The following is an 18,579-nucleotide window of genomic DNA, read 5'->3' as shown; positions in this document are numbered from 1 at the left end:
CTTAATTCATTATGCTACTCATGCTGTTGAAGTTAAAAAAATTACAGAACTTTAACCCATCAGGAATAGACTGCAATTTGCACACCTCTGTTCCACCAACTCTTCAGTCCCCTCTGTTACTTCTGGAATATCTTACAGTAGTCAGGAGAACAAAATTTACAGAAAACCTCAGAATTTGTTGAGAACATGTCCAACACTGCTTGACAAGAGAAACATAAAAGTACCTTCTTTGTGTATTAATTAAACAAAATAAGTATTGCCAAATCCAAGAGTTAATGCCGCTCTGAAATTTTAATACGTATAGATATTCACCAATTCACAAACAAGAGTACAAGACCATGATACTGAACAGCTACAATTATTTCAAAATACTCAATCTAACCACAAACAATACCAAACATATTTCAACTAAAAAAGTTAAGAGTTCTTATGCTTTCTTTGGTTCATAACCACATTCTTACCAGTGTGTACACACACATGAACAGGACTAGGCTGCTAACATATACTCGAGTCATACAGCCTGCTAATAGTCATCACCATGGTTATTATGGTTGGGTAACAGATTGGGTAACTGTCAGTGCAGTGGCATTGTGACAGCAGCAATAGCACCTTTAGGAAGACAGGGGAGGTTTCCAATGAAATGGAATTGTTGGGAATGTTGTCCGCAGTAAAAATAGAGAAGAAAGCAGTTGCTCACTTCCCATTTTGTTCGGTGGATCCCTGTTCTCCAAGTTCCTGTACATTACTATTAGGATCTGGTTTTATCTCACAGCTCACACCAGCACGTTCATCTGAGAAACTTTCCAGCTCTTGGCTTAAGTCTGCACTTTCATGGTCACTGGCCTCACCCTCTGAACCCGAGCTGGCATTAGATAGCTCCTTGTCCTGAACTGCCAATGGATCGAGGACCCCTTCGGATGTTGCTCTACCACCATCATCCTTTGAACTGCTGCGGTTTGGGAGGAAGCTGCAAATCAGACCATGTCTTCGCGTGAAATCATTTTCTTTGATCTTCAAATACTCCACCCCTCCTGGACAAAGAACACAGTCATTAATTACTATACATCTGCATCCAAAACAAACATTCTCTTTTACAGAACACAGAGCGCTATTGATGGAAACGTATGAGCCAGTTCACATGGTTCATTCTAACAAAGTCAGCCAGAATTAAAAATCGATAGAACCGTCACTGTCAACTGAGACTCAGCAATGAGAACTCTCACTCCTGAATCAGTAAGTTGTATGTTCAAGTCCTATTGCAGAACCTCAGCATACATCCATGTTGACATGCCAGGGCAACACTGAGGAAGCACTGCATAGTTTGAGACACTGTGTTTCTGATAATTCATTAATCCGAGATCCCCATCTGCCCCTCAGCTGAAGGTAAAAGATCCCATGATACTATTTTGAAGAGGAACAAGGAAGTTCTCCCTAGTGCCCTGGCCAATATTTATCCCTCAACTGATGCCACTGGAAACAAGTTATCTGGCATGAACTCAGTAGACCGAATGGCTCTTTGTGTGCTGGACTGACTGTGTTTATTATCACATTAATGTTTCCAGGCTCTTGCTTTGTTGCTGGGTTTCATAAATTACAGCAGTGCACACATTACAAGCATTTGACCCTTTGGGTCAGCTTGATGTTGTGAAAGGTGTTTATATAAACACAAGTATTGTTTTCATTCATTATAGTCCAAAAGGTGTATAAATAAATTCCAAAGTTTAGTTTTCCACTATCTTACCACATATGGATCATACTCAGTGTACAGAACCTCTTAATATCTACCTTAAATCACACTTGTTAGTATTTGTCCTCCTGTCAGTTTAATATATCTTCAGAATTTATGGCTGATACAAAGCCTGGATGCAATATAAATTGTGAGGAGGGTAGTATATCACTTCAAAAAGTACGTAGACAAGTTGGAGGTGTGGGTGGACAGGTGGCAGATGAAATAGGCAAAAGTGAGGACTGCAGATGCTGGAAACCAGAGTTTAGATCAGAGTGGTGCTGGAAAAGGACAGGTCAGGCAGCATCTGAGGAGCAGGAAAATCAATGTTTCGGACAAAAGCCCTTCATCAGGAATAGAGGCAGGAAGCATCCAGGGTGGAGAGATAAAAAAAATCTCTCTCTCCACCCTGGAGGCTTCCTGATGAAGGGCTTTTGCCCAAAACATTGATTTGCCTGCTCCTCGGATGCTGCCTGACCAGCTGTGCTTTTCCAGCACCACTCTGATCTAAACAGGTGACAGATGAAATTCAACACAAAGAAGTGTGAGGTGTTACAATTTTCTGGAAGAACAGGGAAGGACAATATAACAAAAAGAGTACAACTCTAGAAGAACCTGGATATATATGTCTGTAAGTCAATCAAGATGGAAGGATATGTTGAGACAACAGTCAATGAAGCACGCAGTATCCTCAGATCTATTAACAGTGGCGCAGAGTACAAGAGTAAGGAAATTATGCAAGCTTGTATGACACGCTAAACCTCACAGTGTGCATCTAGTTCTGGAAGACACTTTAGGCATAAGTAAAGACAGTGGAGAAAGTGCAGAAGAGGTTTATGAGAGTGACTCTAGAATGAAGAATTTTAGCTGTGAAGATAGACTGGAGAGGTTGGGACTCTTTTCCTTCAAACAGTGAAACTAGAGAGGTGACCTAACAGAAGTATTCAAAATGTGGAAGAGTCTGGATAGAGTAAATAGGGAAAAACGTTTTCACTTGTGAAAGGATAGAGAACAAAATGGCACAGATTTAAATTAATTCATAAAAGGTAACAGAAGTTATGCTCAAATACCACCATGGCAATTTGTAAATTTTAAATTTGGTTTAATAAAATCTTGAGTTAAATAGTTAATATTAATAAGTGACCATGAAGCTGCTAGAAGTCATACCCAGCTGGTTCACTAATGACCTTTAGTGAAGGAAGCCTGATATTTTCACCCAGTCTCGACAATGTGTAACTCTAATCCTAATACAGTTTATTCTTAAATGACCCTTCATGTTATTTGCATCAAAATTGTCCTCTGGTCATCTAGGAGTGGATAATAAATGCCAACTCAGCCAAAATTGCTCATATTCCAAGAATCAAAAAACTAAAAGATTTGAAATTCTTTTTCCCTTCAAGGCTGTATACTGCCAGGTCTGAGGTAAATATCACTGCCAAGTTATCCCAGTCAATTCACAAACTCAGGTGGTAGGAAGCAGCCTCTGACCCCTGTCTGCTCAGTTTCTAACAATGTAATGATACCCTTTATCTTGCTCATCTGGACCCAATGGTTGTCAACGGTCACGTGTGGTCAGAGTTAAGTACTGTACTGCAGAACTTTACCACATCTTAGTTAAACGATTTGTAACTCCAGTATTTCCAAGGTTATAATAATTTAAATGACACATAACTGTTGAAAATAAAAATGAATGTTGAAATACGAAGGAAACATTTGGGAGACTGGAGGAAGCATCTGTGGTATTGGTGCATTTTTAAAAGGAAGATAGTTATTGTACCAGAATGCATCTCAGCTGCTTACTGATTAAGGGCCCTGAAAGACAGATCCAACAGCCCCCTGCTAGAAGTACACATATACTTGCTGAAAGATAATAGGGCAAAGTTTATTTCCAATACTGATATTCATGTTAAGTAGGAGACAAGACAAGTCATAGGTGGGAGATCAGAGGGTTGCTGTACTCATGAGCAGTTCCCTCTGGGGGAAGAAAGTGTAAAGAAGGAAGGGAGACAGAAAGAAAACAGAATCAATCAAACCTGTGCTCTCTTCACCCTCCTTCTTCTCACTCAGGAACGTCCTCTTCATTAGCAACTTCTTTGCCGTGTGGCATTTGTACTTGAGCGATGGTTTATCCTCCGATTCAGGATCTGCAACAAAACACAGGCTTTAAGCTATTTCAGCATTGATTACATTTCCAATCATGCCCACCGAGTGTAGGACAAGAAAAATGCAGCACTAACTCCCATATAATCAGGATCACTAGGCATCGGAAAGCAGCGACAGCACTGGCACAATCAGGAACAAAATCCTACTCTACGTTCACTTGGTGATTGTTAATTGTCTTCCAAAATTGTCCACACATAGAAGGGCGACTCTCAAGAGTCTTTTAAGTCTTTCTGAGCCCCTTCTGTTTGATTTAATTTGTAATTATATGCCATACTTCCATAATTGCAATCAAGATGATGAAAGTTGTTCAGCTCACTGAAGTCCATCCTAGGATGTATACGTGCAGTATTTTAAATTGACCCACTATTTTGCCCCACATATCCTGGCTGGTTAACTATTCCAAACAATATTCATGTACTGTAAGAAGTTATCTTCAAGACAGAAGTTGAAAAAAATCAAAATCAAAAATAAAGCGAACAGAATTGATCAAACCTGTGCTCTCTTTTCCTTACTTCCTTCTCATTTAGGGTCAAGCCTTGATTCAATTTGTGCCAGTCAAAAGATCATGAGTCCATTCTCCATTCAGAGGCTTCAGCACTTAATTTAGGTAGACACTGTAGTGCAGTACTATGTTGCACTGTCGAAGGTGAGATAAGTCATTAATCCAAAGTCCCTTCTGCCCTCTCAGGTCATTAAAAATGCCCACTGTGGTAAGTGAAGGAATGCAGGAGACTTTACAACTCTACCAACTTTTAGAACATCCCTGAAATTCTTTTTCACACTCCCTACATTAAAATCCAAATTATTAACATATACCACAAACAGCAAGGACCCTCACACCAAGCCTTGTGGCACCCCACTGGAAACAGGCTTCAATCACAGAAACATCAACAACTGCTTCCTATCTCTCCATCAATTTTGGATCCAATTTGCCACTGTGCTTTGGATTCCACAAGCTCTTACTTTTTTAACCCAATCAGTCATTATCAAAAGCCTTAAATTCATGTAGACCACATCAAATGCCTTACCCTCATCAATACTCAAGTGCAGATAGAATTTTGATTCTCAGAATTCTTTCTAATAATTTCCTCACCCTCAAAACAAGAATGACTGGCCTGTAATGTCTTTTAGTATCCCTCCTACAGTCTTTGAAATAATGGGACATTAGCTGTCCTCAAGTCTTCTGGCACATCACATGTGGCCAGAGGGCATTTCAAAATTACTGCCAGGTCCCCGACATTTCGTCCTTAGCCTTACTCAACAGACTGAGATACATCTCATCCAGTCCTGCAGATTTATTCACTTTTAAGGGTGCTTAGCCTGCTAGTACCTCTGCTGTGTCTGTGTTAGGTTCTCTCAATATTTCACAGTCCTCCACCTGGATGTCTATACCTGCTTCATCCTTTTACATTTTGAAGACTGATGCAATTATTCATAGAGGACTGTGTTGCCTAAAAATGTTCTCCTGGATGGAATTTAAGAACTTTGTTCTTGTCCAACCTTGCAAACTAAAACTATCCCATTTAGTATTCTGCTGGCTGGAATCCCCTATTACTGCCTTATTAGTCTTTGACTTCTCTAAAGTGCGGTTACATATTTAGTCTTCTGTCTCTCCCCAGCTGCTTGGGAGCCTATAGTACACATTTAACAGCATGCTTGTCCCTTTCGGTTTTTACTTCTACTGTTATGGTCTCATTTGATGATCCTTCAAGACATCATACCTCCTCATTCTTATAACTGTTTCCGTGATCAGTAGTGCAATTCCCTATTACCTTTATCTTGTTTAAATACCCTGTAACCAACAGCGTTGAAATACCAATCCTGCCTATCTTTTAGTCTCAGTAATTCCTATGTTATCATACTTCCATGTGCCTATCTATGCCCTCAGTTCATCTATCTTATTCCTTAGGCTCTTTACATTAAAACAGATTCCATTTTGCATTACGAAACTCACTTCCTTCTTATTTAGCCTATGCTTCTTTTGTTTTCTAGACTTATTTACCTACATTTTAATTTTTAATCCTATCTTGGTTTTTCTCCCTCTGAATTACTTGTCAGGATCCCATCCCATGCTAGTGTAATTTAATCCACTCAAACAACATTAGTAAATCTCCCCTCAAGGGAGATCTCCTGTTCAGATGTAACGCATTCAACTGTACAGTTCATATCTCCACAGAAACAGTCCCAATCCTTCAGGAATCTAAAGCCCTCCCTTGTGCACCATCGTTCCAGGTGCGCATTAATCTGCTCTATCCTTCTACTCCTATTTTCATTGCCACGTGGCTGGTATAATCTAGAGATTACCACTTTTGAAGTCATGGTCTTCAATTTCTTACCCAATTTAATGAAGTTTGTATGCAATCTCATTTCTCATTTTTCCCATGTCATCAGTCCCAATTCGGACCACAACTTTTGGCTGTTCACCCTCAACTACCAGCATACTTTACACATGACCCCTAGGAGGCAATGTGCCATCCTCAACACCAAATCTGCTACCACTCTTGCCTTTCCACACTTCTACCTCTTATCACAAAGTGGTCATCCAGTCTGTATTTGTCTCTGCAGTGTACACAACATCACATGTTGAGCTATGAATACAATAAACTAGATTGAATGAAATGCAGGTAAATCACTGCTTCACCTGGAACCTTGGATAGCAAAGTGGGAGGAGGAACACAGATAAGAAGGGTGACTCTCAAGAGCCTTTTAAGTCTTTCTGAGTCCCTTCTGTTTGATTTAATTTGTAATTATACGCCATACTTCCATAATTACAATCGGGATGATGAAAGTTGTTCAGCTCACTGAAGTCCATCCTAGGATGTATATGTGCAGTATTTTGAATTGACCCACCTTCTGTGATTCTGTGTGAGGTGATTGTAGACCAGTGTGTCCCAGAGGGAATGGTCCCGGTGGAGTGCTGGTATGGGAGGGGAGGGAAATGCGTGTCTGGTAGCGTCATCCGGCTTGAGGTGGCAGAAATGGCAGCTCATGATCCTTTGGATGTGAAGACTGATGGTGTGGAAAGTGAGGACAAAGGAAATGCTATCATTGTTATGGGATGGAAGGGAAGGGAAGGGGTGAGGACAGGTTGCAGGAAATAGACAGGGCCCTCAGCCATATCCGGTCAACTACATTGGCAGGGAATCTATGCTTGAGAAAAAAGGTGGGCATGTCTGAGGCTACCCTGCAGATGGTGAATCATCAAGATAAGGTCCTTTTCTATTCCTTCAGTATGACTGTGGTTGATCTTCTTCCACTCACTTTCCCACTCTAACCCTATATTTATATGACGCCTTTCACAACTTCAGGATGATTCAAAAAGCTTTAAAGCCAATACAATACATTCTAAAATGCTGCAACACAAGAAAGGATGGAGAAAACAAAAAACAGCACCGTATTTAAGAATACTTGGATGTACATCTGAAATGCCATAACAACTACTGACCAAAAGCTGGGAACTTGGATAGGGAAGAATAGCTCACTTTAACCTGCACAAACCTGACGGGCCAAACGGCCTCCACCTGTGCTGTTATTTTTCATATTGCATGAAATGCAGCATCCAATCTGTGTATGTGAAGCTGCTGCAAATTTGTGTCAGCAACATTGATTGAGGGATTAATATTGGCCAACACACTTGCTCTTTCTGATACAGTGCCAAGGGATCTTTTGTGTCTAGTTGAGGACTTTGGTTTAACAATTCATCAGAGAGGAAGTACTCTGACAGTGTCGCATCCCCTGTATTGCATTGCATTGCAGTGCTAGATTTTTGTGCTCAAGTCTCTGGAGTGGAGTTTGAGCTTATACAATTCACAGTGCATTTATTGTTGTTTTCAAAGCAGACTACACTTACCTGGCTCAAAGGCCTCTTCAAATATCACACACGTTCCCAACACATCTACAAATGGAACAAGCAGTCCAAGTCAATGGAGAATCAAGTTGTTCAATCCAGGTATACTTTAATCCACATTGAGTTTCACTTGCTTCTTTTCTGGTAAATAATTTTCCAGGCAGTATTGTCACAAATGGAAACACCTCTCAAAAGCCCATAGTAAGTGTAAATGAAGTTGAAACACAGAATGACTGTTGTGTCCAAGGTGGGGCGGGGAGGTGATGCAGAAAAAGGTAGGGCTCAAATAGAGCTGGCAGACACAAGATTTTTATTCCAAGTAATGTGACTGGTATGTCAGATTAAATGATATGATTTCCTGTAGCTCCCCCCATTTCTCAAAATTCCTACATGAAACTCCTCATCACCTAAGCCTCCCCTGCAGGGACTGGATGCCAGCAATGAGTGCCCAAGCCAACCCAGGACAGATGTAAATATTAACACCCCACCTGTTGTCCAGCAAAGCAAATGAGTATATCCAAGAGCTTCCTGGTACTTAGAGCCTAGTAACAGCCCAATTAATATATTCTTCCATATCCATCCCCTGTAATAACCGTTGCACAAAACACTTAAGTGAAACACTGGCCTTCATACTCTCCAGCAAACACGCATCTGTCCACCTGCATAATTGGCTGCTCTGTGTCTATTCCCTGGGGAGAGAAAGGAAATCTCAAATGTTTCAGGTGAACTGGAAATGGTTCAAGCAAACCCAGTGTATACAGGCTGCATTAAACTTTGAAACTGCTCCCAAGTCAAAGGAACATGGAAGCTACTAGATTCACTTATTTTATTCTGTTTGTTAAAACATGATAAAACACTAATAGTGCAGTTGACTGATCAATCTCCAACTTTTGGTCTACTGAACCATGACATTAGGAAAACCACAGATTTGGGAACTGTACAGCCAAAGTCACCTGTTCCTCCCAAACAAGTACAACGATTACATATCAAACTTTGAAAGATTCACTGACATTATTTTCTAACCTGCAATTGAATAAATCAACACGAACCATTTCCATCATCAGCAAGGTCTTATTGTGACTCTATGACTGCACGTTATTTGGAAGTGGATTGTGCTGGGCAATTGTCATAGGTTGATTAATATAGGCACCATGGTGTGGTGACTTATAAAACTTTCCACTGTATTTTTCATGTAAAAATACACATGACAATAAATTTCTGTTCTAATCTAGGAACAGGTGAAAAGATAAATGACATTTTGCTAACTCAGCCCTACAAAAATGGATTCGTACAACAGCAGGGGGCTTAAAATGTACAACAATGGACAAATGCTTAGCAGATGAACAGACAACTCAGGTATTCAAGCTAGGAGAAAAAAAAGATTTATACTCCTCTAACATTATTTATGATCTCAAGACATTGCAAAGTGCTTTACAGCAATTTGAAGTGCAGTTATTGCAATAATATCAGTAGCCCAGCAGCGAATTCATATGCAGCAAACTTCCACAAATAATGAAATAAATTATCTGATCAACCACCTTTAAATGTTGATGGAGAAATAAATATTGGTCAGGGCACCAGGACGAATTCTTTAATTTTTCAAAAAATGCTGTGTCTTTTTTTAAAATCTTTATCTCAGAGGGTTAATGTTTCAAGTGAAAGCTAGTATCTCCAATAATGCAGAACTCCTCCAGTACTGCATTGTGCGCTTATGTCTGGATTGAAACTTGAACACACAATGTTCTGATTCAATATAAGTGCGCTACTCATTGAGCCACACAGATTTTGGTCAAGAGTTTATCCCTTGAAATCAATCATGGTTAGCCAGGGAGGTAAGTCCACTTTCCCACAGTATATTGAGGAACGCAGAACAAGATACCCATTTCAGAAAACAGTTAAGCAAAAAACCAAGAGTCCCTCTGGTCATACACATGGCTCTTGGCTACTTATCATAATGTCTTGAACTTACTTACCACAATTTTACACTCATTTCTACACTTCAACAGAAAGTCTGGGTCGATAATCCCTGAGAGTTCCACCACAACCAATTGCTCCTATAGGATTTAAAAATAAGTGACAATCAGATAAGCAGCCTACCAGAAAGTGTATGCAAGCAACTTCACTGAATACAGTTGTAAGAGGGAAGCAGTTATTCATCAACTTGAGCTTTATTCAACAAATCCAGAAACCAATTCTACCTGATTACCTGGGATGGAAGAAAGGAGCTAGTTGGAAAAGGAAGAAACAACAAACCAACTCTTCTCAGGATTTGAAAGTGCATTACAACCACTGAATGAACTTTTTCAAAAGTGCGATAACTGTTCACTTTTCAATGAGTGGTAAGGAGGACATTACGGATGAGTGAGTCTCACACCAGTGGCAGGGAAATTATTAGAGAAACATCTGAAGGACAGAATTAATCTTCACTTCTAAGGATAAGGTTTGATCGGGCATAATCAGCATAGCTTTATCAGAGGAAGGTCATGCTTAACAGGTTTCACTGAATTTTGAGGTGATCAGGTGTGTAGATGAGGGTAGTGTAATTGATGTAGTCTTTGTATGAATTTCAGCTAAACCTTTAATAAGGTCCCAGATGGGCAACCAATAAAGAAGATAAAAGCTCATGGTATCCAGGGTACTTGGCAAAATGGATCCAAAATTAACTTAGTCGTGGTAGACAGAGGGTGGTGGTAGAAAGCTGTGTGACTGCAGACCAGCATCCAGTAGTGTACCACAGGGATCACTGCTGGGTCCCTTACTGCTTGCAATAGTTATAAATCATATAGATCTGAATATCCTTGATGATAAGTTTGTGAAAGGCACAAAGATTGGCTAGGTGGGAAGAAGAATGTCTTAAGTACAGACAGGTTGGTCAGATGAACAGACTGTCTTCATCCGTTTGAATTTGTAAAAGTGCATGGTCTTTTGAGAAGATGTTTACATTTACTGCAGGGAGTGGTGCTGCATGTGGTTATGACTTCTGAGGTACACAATTTGCATTCGGTCTTAGTTGCTGTAGTTACAATTCCCTTAGGCTACAACATGAGAGTGAGAGCAGCAAGGCAGCAAAGAAAAAGAAAATCTATTCACCGGTGGAGGATAGGAGGGGAAATAAACTTTTGTGATTGCTGACACGATTACTTCATGGCTGCACTTGCTGACACCAGTATATGCAAGCTATACGCTGCTTTAAGTCATATATGTGTGCATGAACAGTTACAGGGGAGACCACCCACAGGAGATCAGGACTCAGTTTGTGGGAGTGTAGGATTGAGATCAGAAAGGGGCTGGGGTGGTGTGCTGGGGGAGGGAGAGATCAACACATGATCAGGACCCAGGGTGAAGAACGGGACTGTGGGTGGGAGATGGAGTAAGACCTGGGAAAAGGGAAGCTCATGACCTGGGAAGAGGTAAAAGGACAAAAACCAAAAGGGTACAACAGACACTTTGGAAAAAAGAATACAAGCATGGACTACTTTCTAAATGGTGAGAAAATTTATAAAGCAGAAGTACAAAGGGATCTGGGAGTGCTAGTCGAGGATTCTCTAAAGGTAAACATGCAGGTTGAATCCGTGATTAAGAAAGCGAATGCAATGTTGTCATTTATCTCAAGAGGGTTGGAATATAAAAGCAGAGATGTGCTACTGAGACTTTATAAAGCTCTGGTTAGGCCCCATTTGGAGTACTGTGTCCAGTTTTGGTCCCCACACCTCAGGAGGGACATACTGGCACTGGAACGTGTCCAGCGGAGATTCACATGGATGATCCCTGGAATGGTAGGTCTAACATACAAGGAATGGCGGAGGATCCTGGGATTGTACTCATTGGAGTTTAGAAGGTTAAGGGGAGACTTAATAGAGACGTACAAGATAATACATGGCTTGGAAAGAGTGGACGCTAGGAAATTGTTTCCGTTAGGCGAGGAGACTAGGACCCTTGGGCACAGCCTTAGAATTAGAGGGGGTCAATTCAGAACAGAAATGTGGAGACATTTCTTCAGCCAGAGAGTGGTGGGTTTGTGGAATTCATTGCTGCAGAGTGCAGTGGAGACCGGGACGCTAAATGTCTTCAAGGCAGAGATTGATAAATTGTTGATGTCACAAGGAATTAAGGGCTACGGGGAGAATGCGGGTAAGTGGAGTTGAAATGCCCATCAGCCATGATTGAATGGCGGAATGGACTCAATGGACCGAATGGCCTTACTTCCACTCCTATGTCTTATGGTCTTATCAGTCGATGCATAGTTTATAAAAGCAGGGAGATTATATCAGAGCTGTACAAAAGTTTAGTTATGCCACGGCTGGAGAACTGTGCACAGTTCTGGTTACTACTCTAACTGAAAGGATGTGATTGCACTGGAAGGGGTGGTATTGTCTGGATTACAGTATTTTAAATATGGATAGGTTCAGGTTGTTCTGTGTTGACAAGTGTGGCACTGGAAAAGCACAGCAGGTCAGGCTGCATCCGAGGAGCAGGAGAATTCACGTTTCAGGCACTCACCCTTCATCAGGTTATTTTCTTCAGAACAGAAAAGGTGGTGAGATATCCTGATTGAGGGATATAAAATGGAGGACAGATAGGAATCAGTTGTTCTCCTTAGCTGAAGAATTAATAACAAGGGGGCATTATTGGAAGGTGAACGGCAGGAGGTTTTCAGGAATTTGAGGAAAAAGGTTTCTTTCTTACACAGAGGATGGTGGGAACCTGACCACTTTTTAAAAAAGTGAATGGATGAGCAGTTGAAATATCACTATATTCAAGGCTATGGCTCAGTATTGAAAAATAGGATGAACGTAGAGAGATTTGCACAGACTTGATGCACTCTTCTGTGCTGTATAACTGGTGACTGTTCTAATATCGGAAACACCGCAGCCAAAACAGCGAGATAAATAACCTGCTTATTTGTTTTTAAGGTACTGGTTGAAAAGGTAAAAAGTATATTTTTAATTAACTTGAACCAGACGTTATGGCCCAGAGGCAGGGACACTGTCACTATGAGTACGAAATAGAGGTAGTGACAATGGAAGAACTTGTGGTTTATGAAATAAAATCAGGGTATTTTCAATACGGAACCATGTGCTGGGCTAGCATCCCGCCTTTTGGTTGCTTCATACAATATAGAAGCGGATCAGGCCATCGGGGCTTGAATCTTCTGATCCAAAAGCTGAAGGCTCCCACTGAGTTCAGCCAGAAAAATAATGTCGGCCGACTCATTTAATCATGATTTGGAGATGCCGGTGTTGGACTGGGGTGTTCAAAGTTAAAAATCACACAACACCAGGTTATTGGACTTTAAACTTCTGAGTCGGGGGGAAGGGAAAGTGAAAGCAACAGGGAGTATGGTGTTATATGGAAAGACAAGCAGAAGGATAGCATGTGTCCAGGCGGATTTAAAATTGAGGCAGACTGGGAATGCAGAAAAAAGCAAGGATAACTTAGGATATCATATGACTTCCAATGTCTCTAATGATAAGAAAGTTAGCATTAAGGCGCTTTACCTGAATGCTCGTAGCATTCATAACAAAGCAGATTAACTAATGGCACAGATCATAGTGAATGATTATGATGTGGTAGGCATCACAGAGACTTGGTTACGGGGGGGGTCAGGACTGGCAGTTAAACCTCCAAGGATTTTCAACTTATCGAAAAGACAGGGAGGTCGGCAGAGAGGGTGGGGTTGCCTTGTTAGTTAAGAACAATATTAAATCTATGGCACTGAATGACATAGCGTCAGACGATGTGGAGTCTGTGTGGGTGGAATTGAGGAATCACAAAGGCAAAAAAACCATAATTGGAGTTGTGTACAGACCTCCTAACAGTGGTCAGGACCAGGGACGCAACACGTACCGGGAAATAGAGAAGGCATGTCAGAAAGGCAAGGTCACGGTGATCATGGGAGACTTCAATATGCAGGTGGACTGGGTAAATAATGGTGCCAAAGCTACTTGGATGCTGCCTGAACTGCTGTGCTCTTCCAGCACCACTAATCCAGAATCTGATTTCCAGCATCTGCAGTCATTGTTTTTACCTCCTAAATAATGTTGCCAGTGGATCCAAAGAAAGGAAATTCATGGAATGCTTACAGGATGGCTTTTTGGAACAGCTTGTCATGGAGCCCACAAGGGAGGAGGCTATTCTGGACCTAGTGCTTTGCAATGAACCAGACTTTATAAAGGATCTTAAAGTAAGGGAACCCTTAGGAAGCAGCGATCATAATATGGTAGAGTTCGGTCTGGAGTTTGAAAGAGAGAAGGCAAAATCGGATGTAATGGTGTTACAGTTAAATAAAGGTAATTATGAGGGCATGAGAGAGGAACTGACAAAAATAGACTGGAAGCAGAGGCTTGCGGGGAAGACAGTAGAGCAAAAATGGCAGGAGTTTGTGGGTATAATTAAGGACACTGTACAGAGGTTCATCCCCAAGAAAACAAAGATTATCCGGGGAGGGATTAGACAGCCAATGCTGACAAAGGAAGTCAGGAATTGTATTAAAGAAAAAGAGAGATCCTACAAAGTGGCCAAGAGCAGTGGGAAATCAGAAGATTGGGAAGGCTACAAAAACAAACAAACAGAGGATAACAAAGAGAGTAATAAGAAAGGAGAGGATCAAATATGAAGGTAGGCTAGCCAGTAATATTAGAAATGATAGTAAAAGTTTCTTTCAATACATAAGAAACAAACGACAGACAAAAGTAGACACTGGGCCACTTCAAACTGATGCTGGAAGCCTAGTGATAGGGGATAAGGAAATAGCAGGAGAACTTAACAAGTACTTTGCGTCAGTTTTCACAGTGGAAGACATGAGTAATATCCCAACAATTAAAGGGAGTTCAGGAGGCTGAGTTGAGTATGGTTGTCATTACAAAAGAGATAGTGCTAGAAAAGCTAAAAAGTCTTAAAATTGATAAATCTCCTGGCCCCGATGGGATACATCCTAGAGTTCTGAGAGAGGTGGCTGAGGAAATAGCGGAGGCATTGGTTAAGATCTTTCAAGAGTCACTGGAGTCAGGGAAAGATTGGAAGATCGCAGTTGTAACCCCATTGTTCAAGAAAGGATCAAGACAAAAGATGGAAAATTACAGGCCAATTAGCCTAACCTCGGTTGTGGTAAAATTCTAGAATCCATCATTAAGGATGAGGTTTCTAAATTCTTAGAAGAGCAGAGTCTGATTAGAACAAGTCAACATGGATTTACTAAGTGTAGGTCATGCCTGACAAACCTGTTGGTATTCTTTGAAGAGGTGACAAGTAGGTTAGACCAGGGAAACCCAGTGGATGTGGTCTATCTAGACTTCCAAAAGGCCTTTGATAAGGTGCCACACGGGAGGCTGCTGAGCAAGGTGAGGGCCCATGGTGTTCGAGGTGAGCTACTGGGATGGATTGAGGATTGGCTGTCTGACAGAAGGCAGAGAGTTGGGATAAAAGGTTCTTTTTCAGAATGGCAGCTGGTGACGATCAGTGTCCTGCAGGGTTCAGTGTTGGGGCCACAGCTGTTCGCATTATATATTAATGATCTGGATGAAGGGACTGGGGGCATTCTAGCGAAGTTTGCAGATGATACGAAGTTAGGTGGACAGGCAGGTAGTACTGAGGAAGTGGGGAGGCTACAGAAGGATCTAGACAGTTTGGGAAAGTGGTCCAGGAAATGGCTGATGGAATTCACTGTGAACAAATGCGAAGTCTTGCACTTTGGCAAAAAGAATAAAAGCACAGACTACTTTCTAAACGGTGAGAAAATTTATAAAGCAAAAGTACAAAGGGATCTGGGAGTGCTAGTCGAGGATTCTCTAAAGGTCAACATGCAGGTTGAGTCTGTGATTAAGAAAGCGAATGCAATGTTGTCACTTATCTCAAGAGGGTTGGAATATAAAAGCAGAGATGTGCTACTGAGACTTTATAAAGCTCTGGTTAGGCCCCATTTGGAGTACTGTGTTCAGTTTTGGTCCCCACACCTCAGGAAGGACATACTGGCACTGGAACTTGTCCAGCGGAGATTCACACAGACGATCCCTGGAATGGTAGGTCTAACATATGAGGAACGGCTGAGGATCCTGGAATTGTATTCATTGGAGTTTAGAAGATTAAGGGGAGACTTAATAGAGATGTACAAGATAATACATGGCTTGGAAAGGGTGGATGCTAGGAAATTGTTTCCGTTAGGTGAGGAGACTAGGACCCTTGACACAGCCTTAGAATTAGAGGGGGTAAATTCAGAACAGAAATGCAGAGACATTTCTGCAGCCCGAGAGTGGTGGGCCTGTGGAATTCATTGCCGCAGAGTGCAGTGGAGGCCGGGACGCTAAATGTCTTCAAGGCAGAGATTGATAGATTCTTGTTGTCTCAGGGAATTAAGGGCTACGGGGAGAATGCGGGTAAGTGGAGTTGAAGTGCCCAGCAGCCATGATCGAATGGCGGAGTGGACTCGATGGGCCGAATGGCCTTACTTCCACTCCTATGTCTTATGGTCTTAGTCCAACAGGTTTAATAGGAAGCACACTAGCTTTCAGAGCGACGCTCCTTCATCAGGTGGTAGTGAAAAAGGAGCGTCCCTCCGAAACCTAGTGCTTCCAATTAAACCTGTTGGACTATAACCTGGTGTTGTGTGATTTTTAACTCAATTAAAGGGAGTTTTTTTTCCCCTTTAATCTCCGATTCGCGTCCTGCCATCAAAGATCAGGACCATCAACCTCTTTTTGCAGACTGGACCCGCTCTTTATCTACAATTCACCGGGAAGGCTAAGCCAGGCCTCACCTCCTCCTCTTCCCACTCCCCATCCTCCGGCACTTGCGAAGGCATCGCCATCTTTATGTCACTCTTCCAGCGTCTCGTGTAGTCTCCTCCAGCACAGTCAATCGATTGTCGAGCCATTCCTCCAATCAAGTTTCGATCGACTCTTCCAGTACGGTCAATCGACCGTCGAGCCATTCCTCCAATCAAGTTTCGATCGACTCCTCCAGGACAGTCAAACGATTGTCAAATTATACCTCCAGGCTAATCTAATCAAACTTCGATCCTTTTCAGGATGAAAATCAATCTCGGTTCACTTTCTCAAGAAGAAGAATTGAATCCTGAGAAATCCATCACCTAAACCGGGAATAATGCACTTTGAATGAACTGAGAATCATTTTGATATCAATTATTTTTCGCATTTAAGGGCGACAAAGCATCGTATCCGAATATTTCCTTCGCATTTACGTTTCCATGTTTTCAAATACAATGAAACGGAGTATAAAGTGACAAATCTTCAAGCATTAAGCAAATATACAGAAAATAGATCTTATCAGACCCATTATAAACTGTCTTTATAAAGTCATACAGCATGGAAACATCCTTCAGTCCAACTCATCCACACCGACCAGATATCCCAATCTGACCGAGTCTCATTTGCCATCATATCCCCCTTAAACCCTTCTTATTCATATACCCATCCAGATGCCTTTTAAATGTTGTAATTTGCCCTGAAGGGTCCTGCCTGAAACATCGACTCTCCTGCTCTTCTGATGCTGCTTGAGTAACTGTGTCTTTTACAGCTCCACATTTTATCGAGTCTAACTTTCCAGCATCTGTCGTCTCCACTGCCTCCACCACTTCATCTGGCAGCTTTTTTCAGACTCCTACATAGTCTGCCATTCACACATCAGTTAGAGTATTGCTTTGTTCTAATGAAATAGTTCAGACAAGTAAAGGGGGTCCCAGCACAGTAAATCAACGGCAGGCTCTCCTATCAGTTCAGAGACTGATCAGGGTAATCAGAGTCAGGATCCACACCTCCAGCAAAGACAGCTGCTCTTTTCTGTTGGAAGTGTAAAGCCTGTGCTGTGTCAGTTAACAAGCAGTTTAGTCGAAGGAAGATATGATGATGTGATTTTCCCTTCATTGGACTGGGTGAGAAAGGTATCAAGTGGAAATAATAGGACGAGTTGCCCCTGGAGAGAAACTGAACAACAATTTTAGATTAAATTACTTACAGTGTGGAAACAGGCCCTTCGGCCCAACAAGTCTACACCAACCGTCTGCTGAGAAACCCACTCAGACCCATTCCCCTACATTTACCCCTTCACCTAACACTACGGGCAATTTAGCATGGCCAGTTCACCTAACCTGCACATTTTTGGACTGTGGGAGAAAAACCAGAGCACCCATGCAGACACTGGGAGAATGTGCAAACTCCACATAGACAGTTGCCTGAGGTGGGAATTGAACCCACATCTCTGGTGCTGTGAGGCAGCAGTGCTAACCACTGTGCTGCCCACTAATTGAGGCCCTTAAGTAATTAAGGAGAGCCAAATGGCCTTCTGCTGCTCCTATTAATGGTCACTTAAGGGCCTCGGTTCATCACCTGCCTTTCCAGCAGATGACGAAGATCATAGATGAGGGAGGGACTCCAATAGCTGAAACCTGGGAGACTTGGAGACACAAACAGCAGGCAAGGGTGGCCTCTGAAAAAAAACCCTGACCACACCTGGAGAAAAAGAGAAAAGACTTAGCTTCTTTCTTCTGGATCCTCAAGGGATAGCTCCATGCACTTTAGGACCCAGAAGCTTCCAATTTTTCATTTGCTGGCAGCTTCTCACAAACCATTAGATGATTAGTGGATGATCAGGAGCATTATTTGTACAATGCAGTGAGGTGTTGGTTGCCAGCTAACAACCTCAAGCCCCAGTTTAGGAAGAAATATGGGAGAATTCTACCAAATTTAAAGGAAGTCACTGCCACGTTGTCTGCTGCTGATACAGATATATACGAACCCCTGAGTAAAATATCAAGTATGCTTGTTACAGAGCTTGATTCAGGTTCAATAGTTTTCAATAGTAAATGTTGATGCTCGATATTGTCCTTGTA

At 41.8% G+C, this 18,579-nt stretch overlaps 1 protein-coding gene across 1 annotated transcript; it reads right to left on the bottom strand.

Annotated features, from left to right (window-relative positions):
* Positions 1-267: 267 nt before the first annotated feature.
* On the bottom strand, positions 268-16,731 carry gtf3c6 (general transcription factor IIIC, polypeptide 6, alpha). Its single transcript, XM_072562818.1, has 6 exons — positions 16,489-16,731; positions 9,710-9,790; positions 8,362-8,425; positions 7,740-7,784; positions 3,760-3,870; positions 268-1,031 (listed from the first exon to the last, which is right to left on the bottom strand). The coding sequence occupies exons 1-6, from the start codon at positions 16,660-16,662 to the stop codon at positions 694-696; spliced, it is 813 nt and encodes a 270-aa protein (XP_072418919.1). The 5' UTR covers positions 16,663-16,731; the 3' UTR covers positions 268-693.
* Positions 16,732-18,579: the final 1,848 nt, after the last annotated feature.

This window comes from Chiloscyllium punctatum, chromosome 44 (assembly GCF_047496795.1).
Source record: "Chiloscyllium punctatum isolate Juve2018m chromosome 44, sChiPun1.3, whole genome shotgun sequence".
In the NCBI taxonomy this organism is placed as follows: domain Eukaryota; kingdom Metazoa; phylum Chordata; class Chondrichthyes; order Orectolobiformes; family Hemiscylliidae; genus Chiloscyllium; species Chiloscyllium punctatum.
Note: the sequence above shows the minus strand (reverse complement) of the source record. Positions and strands in the feature narration are given on the sequence as shown.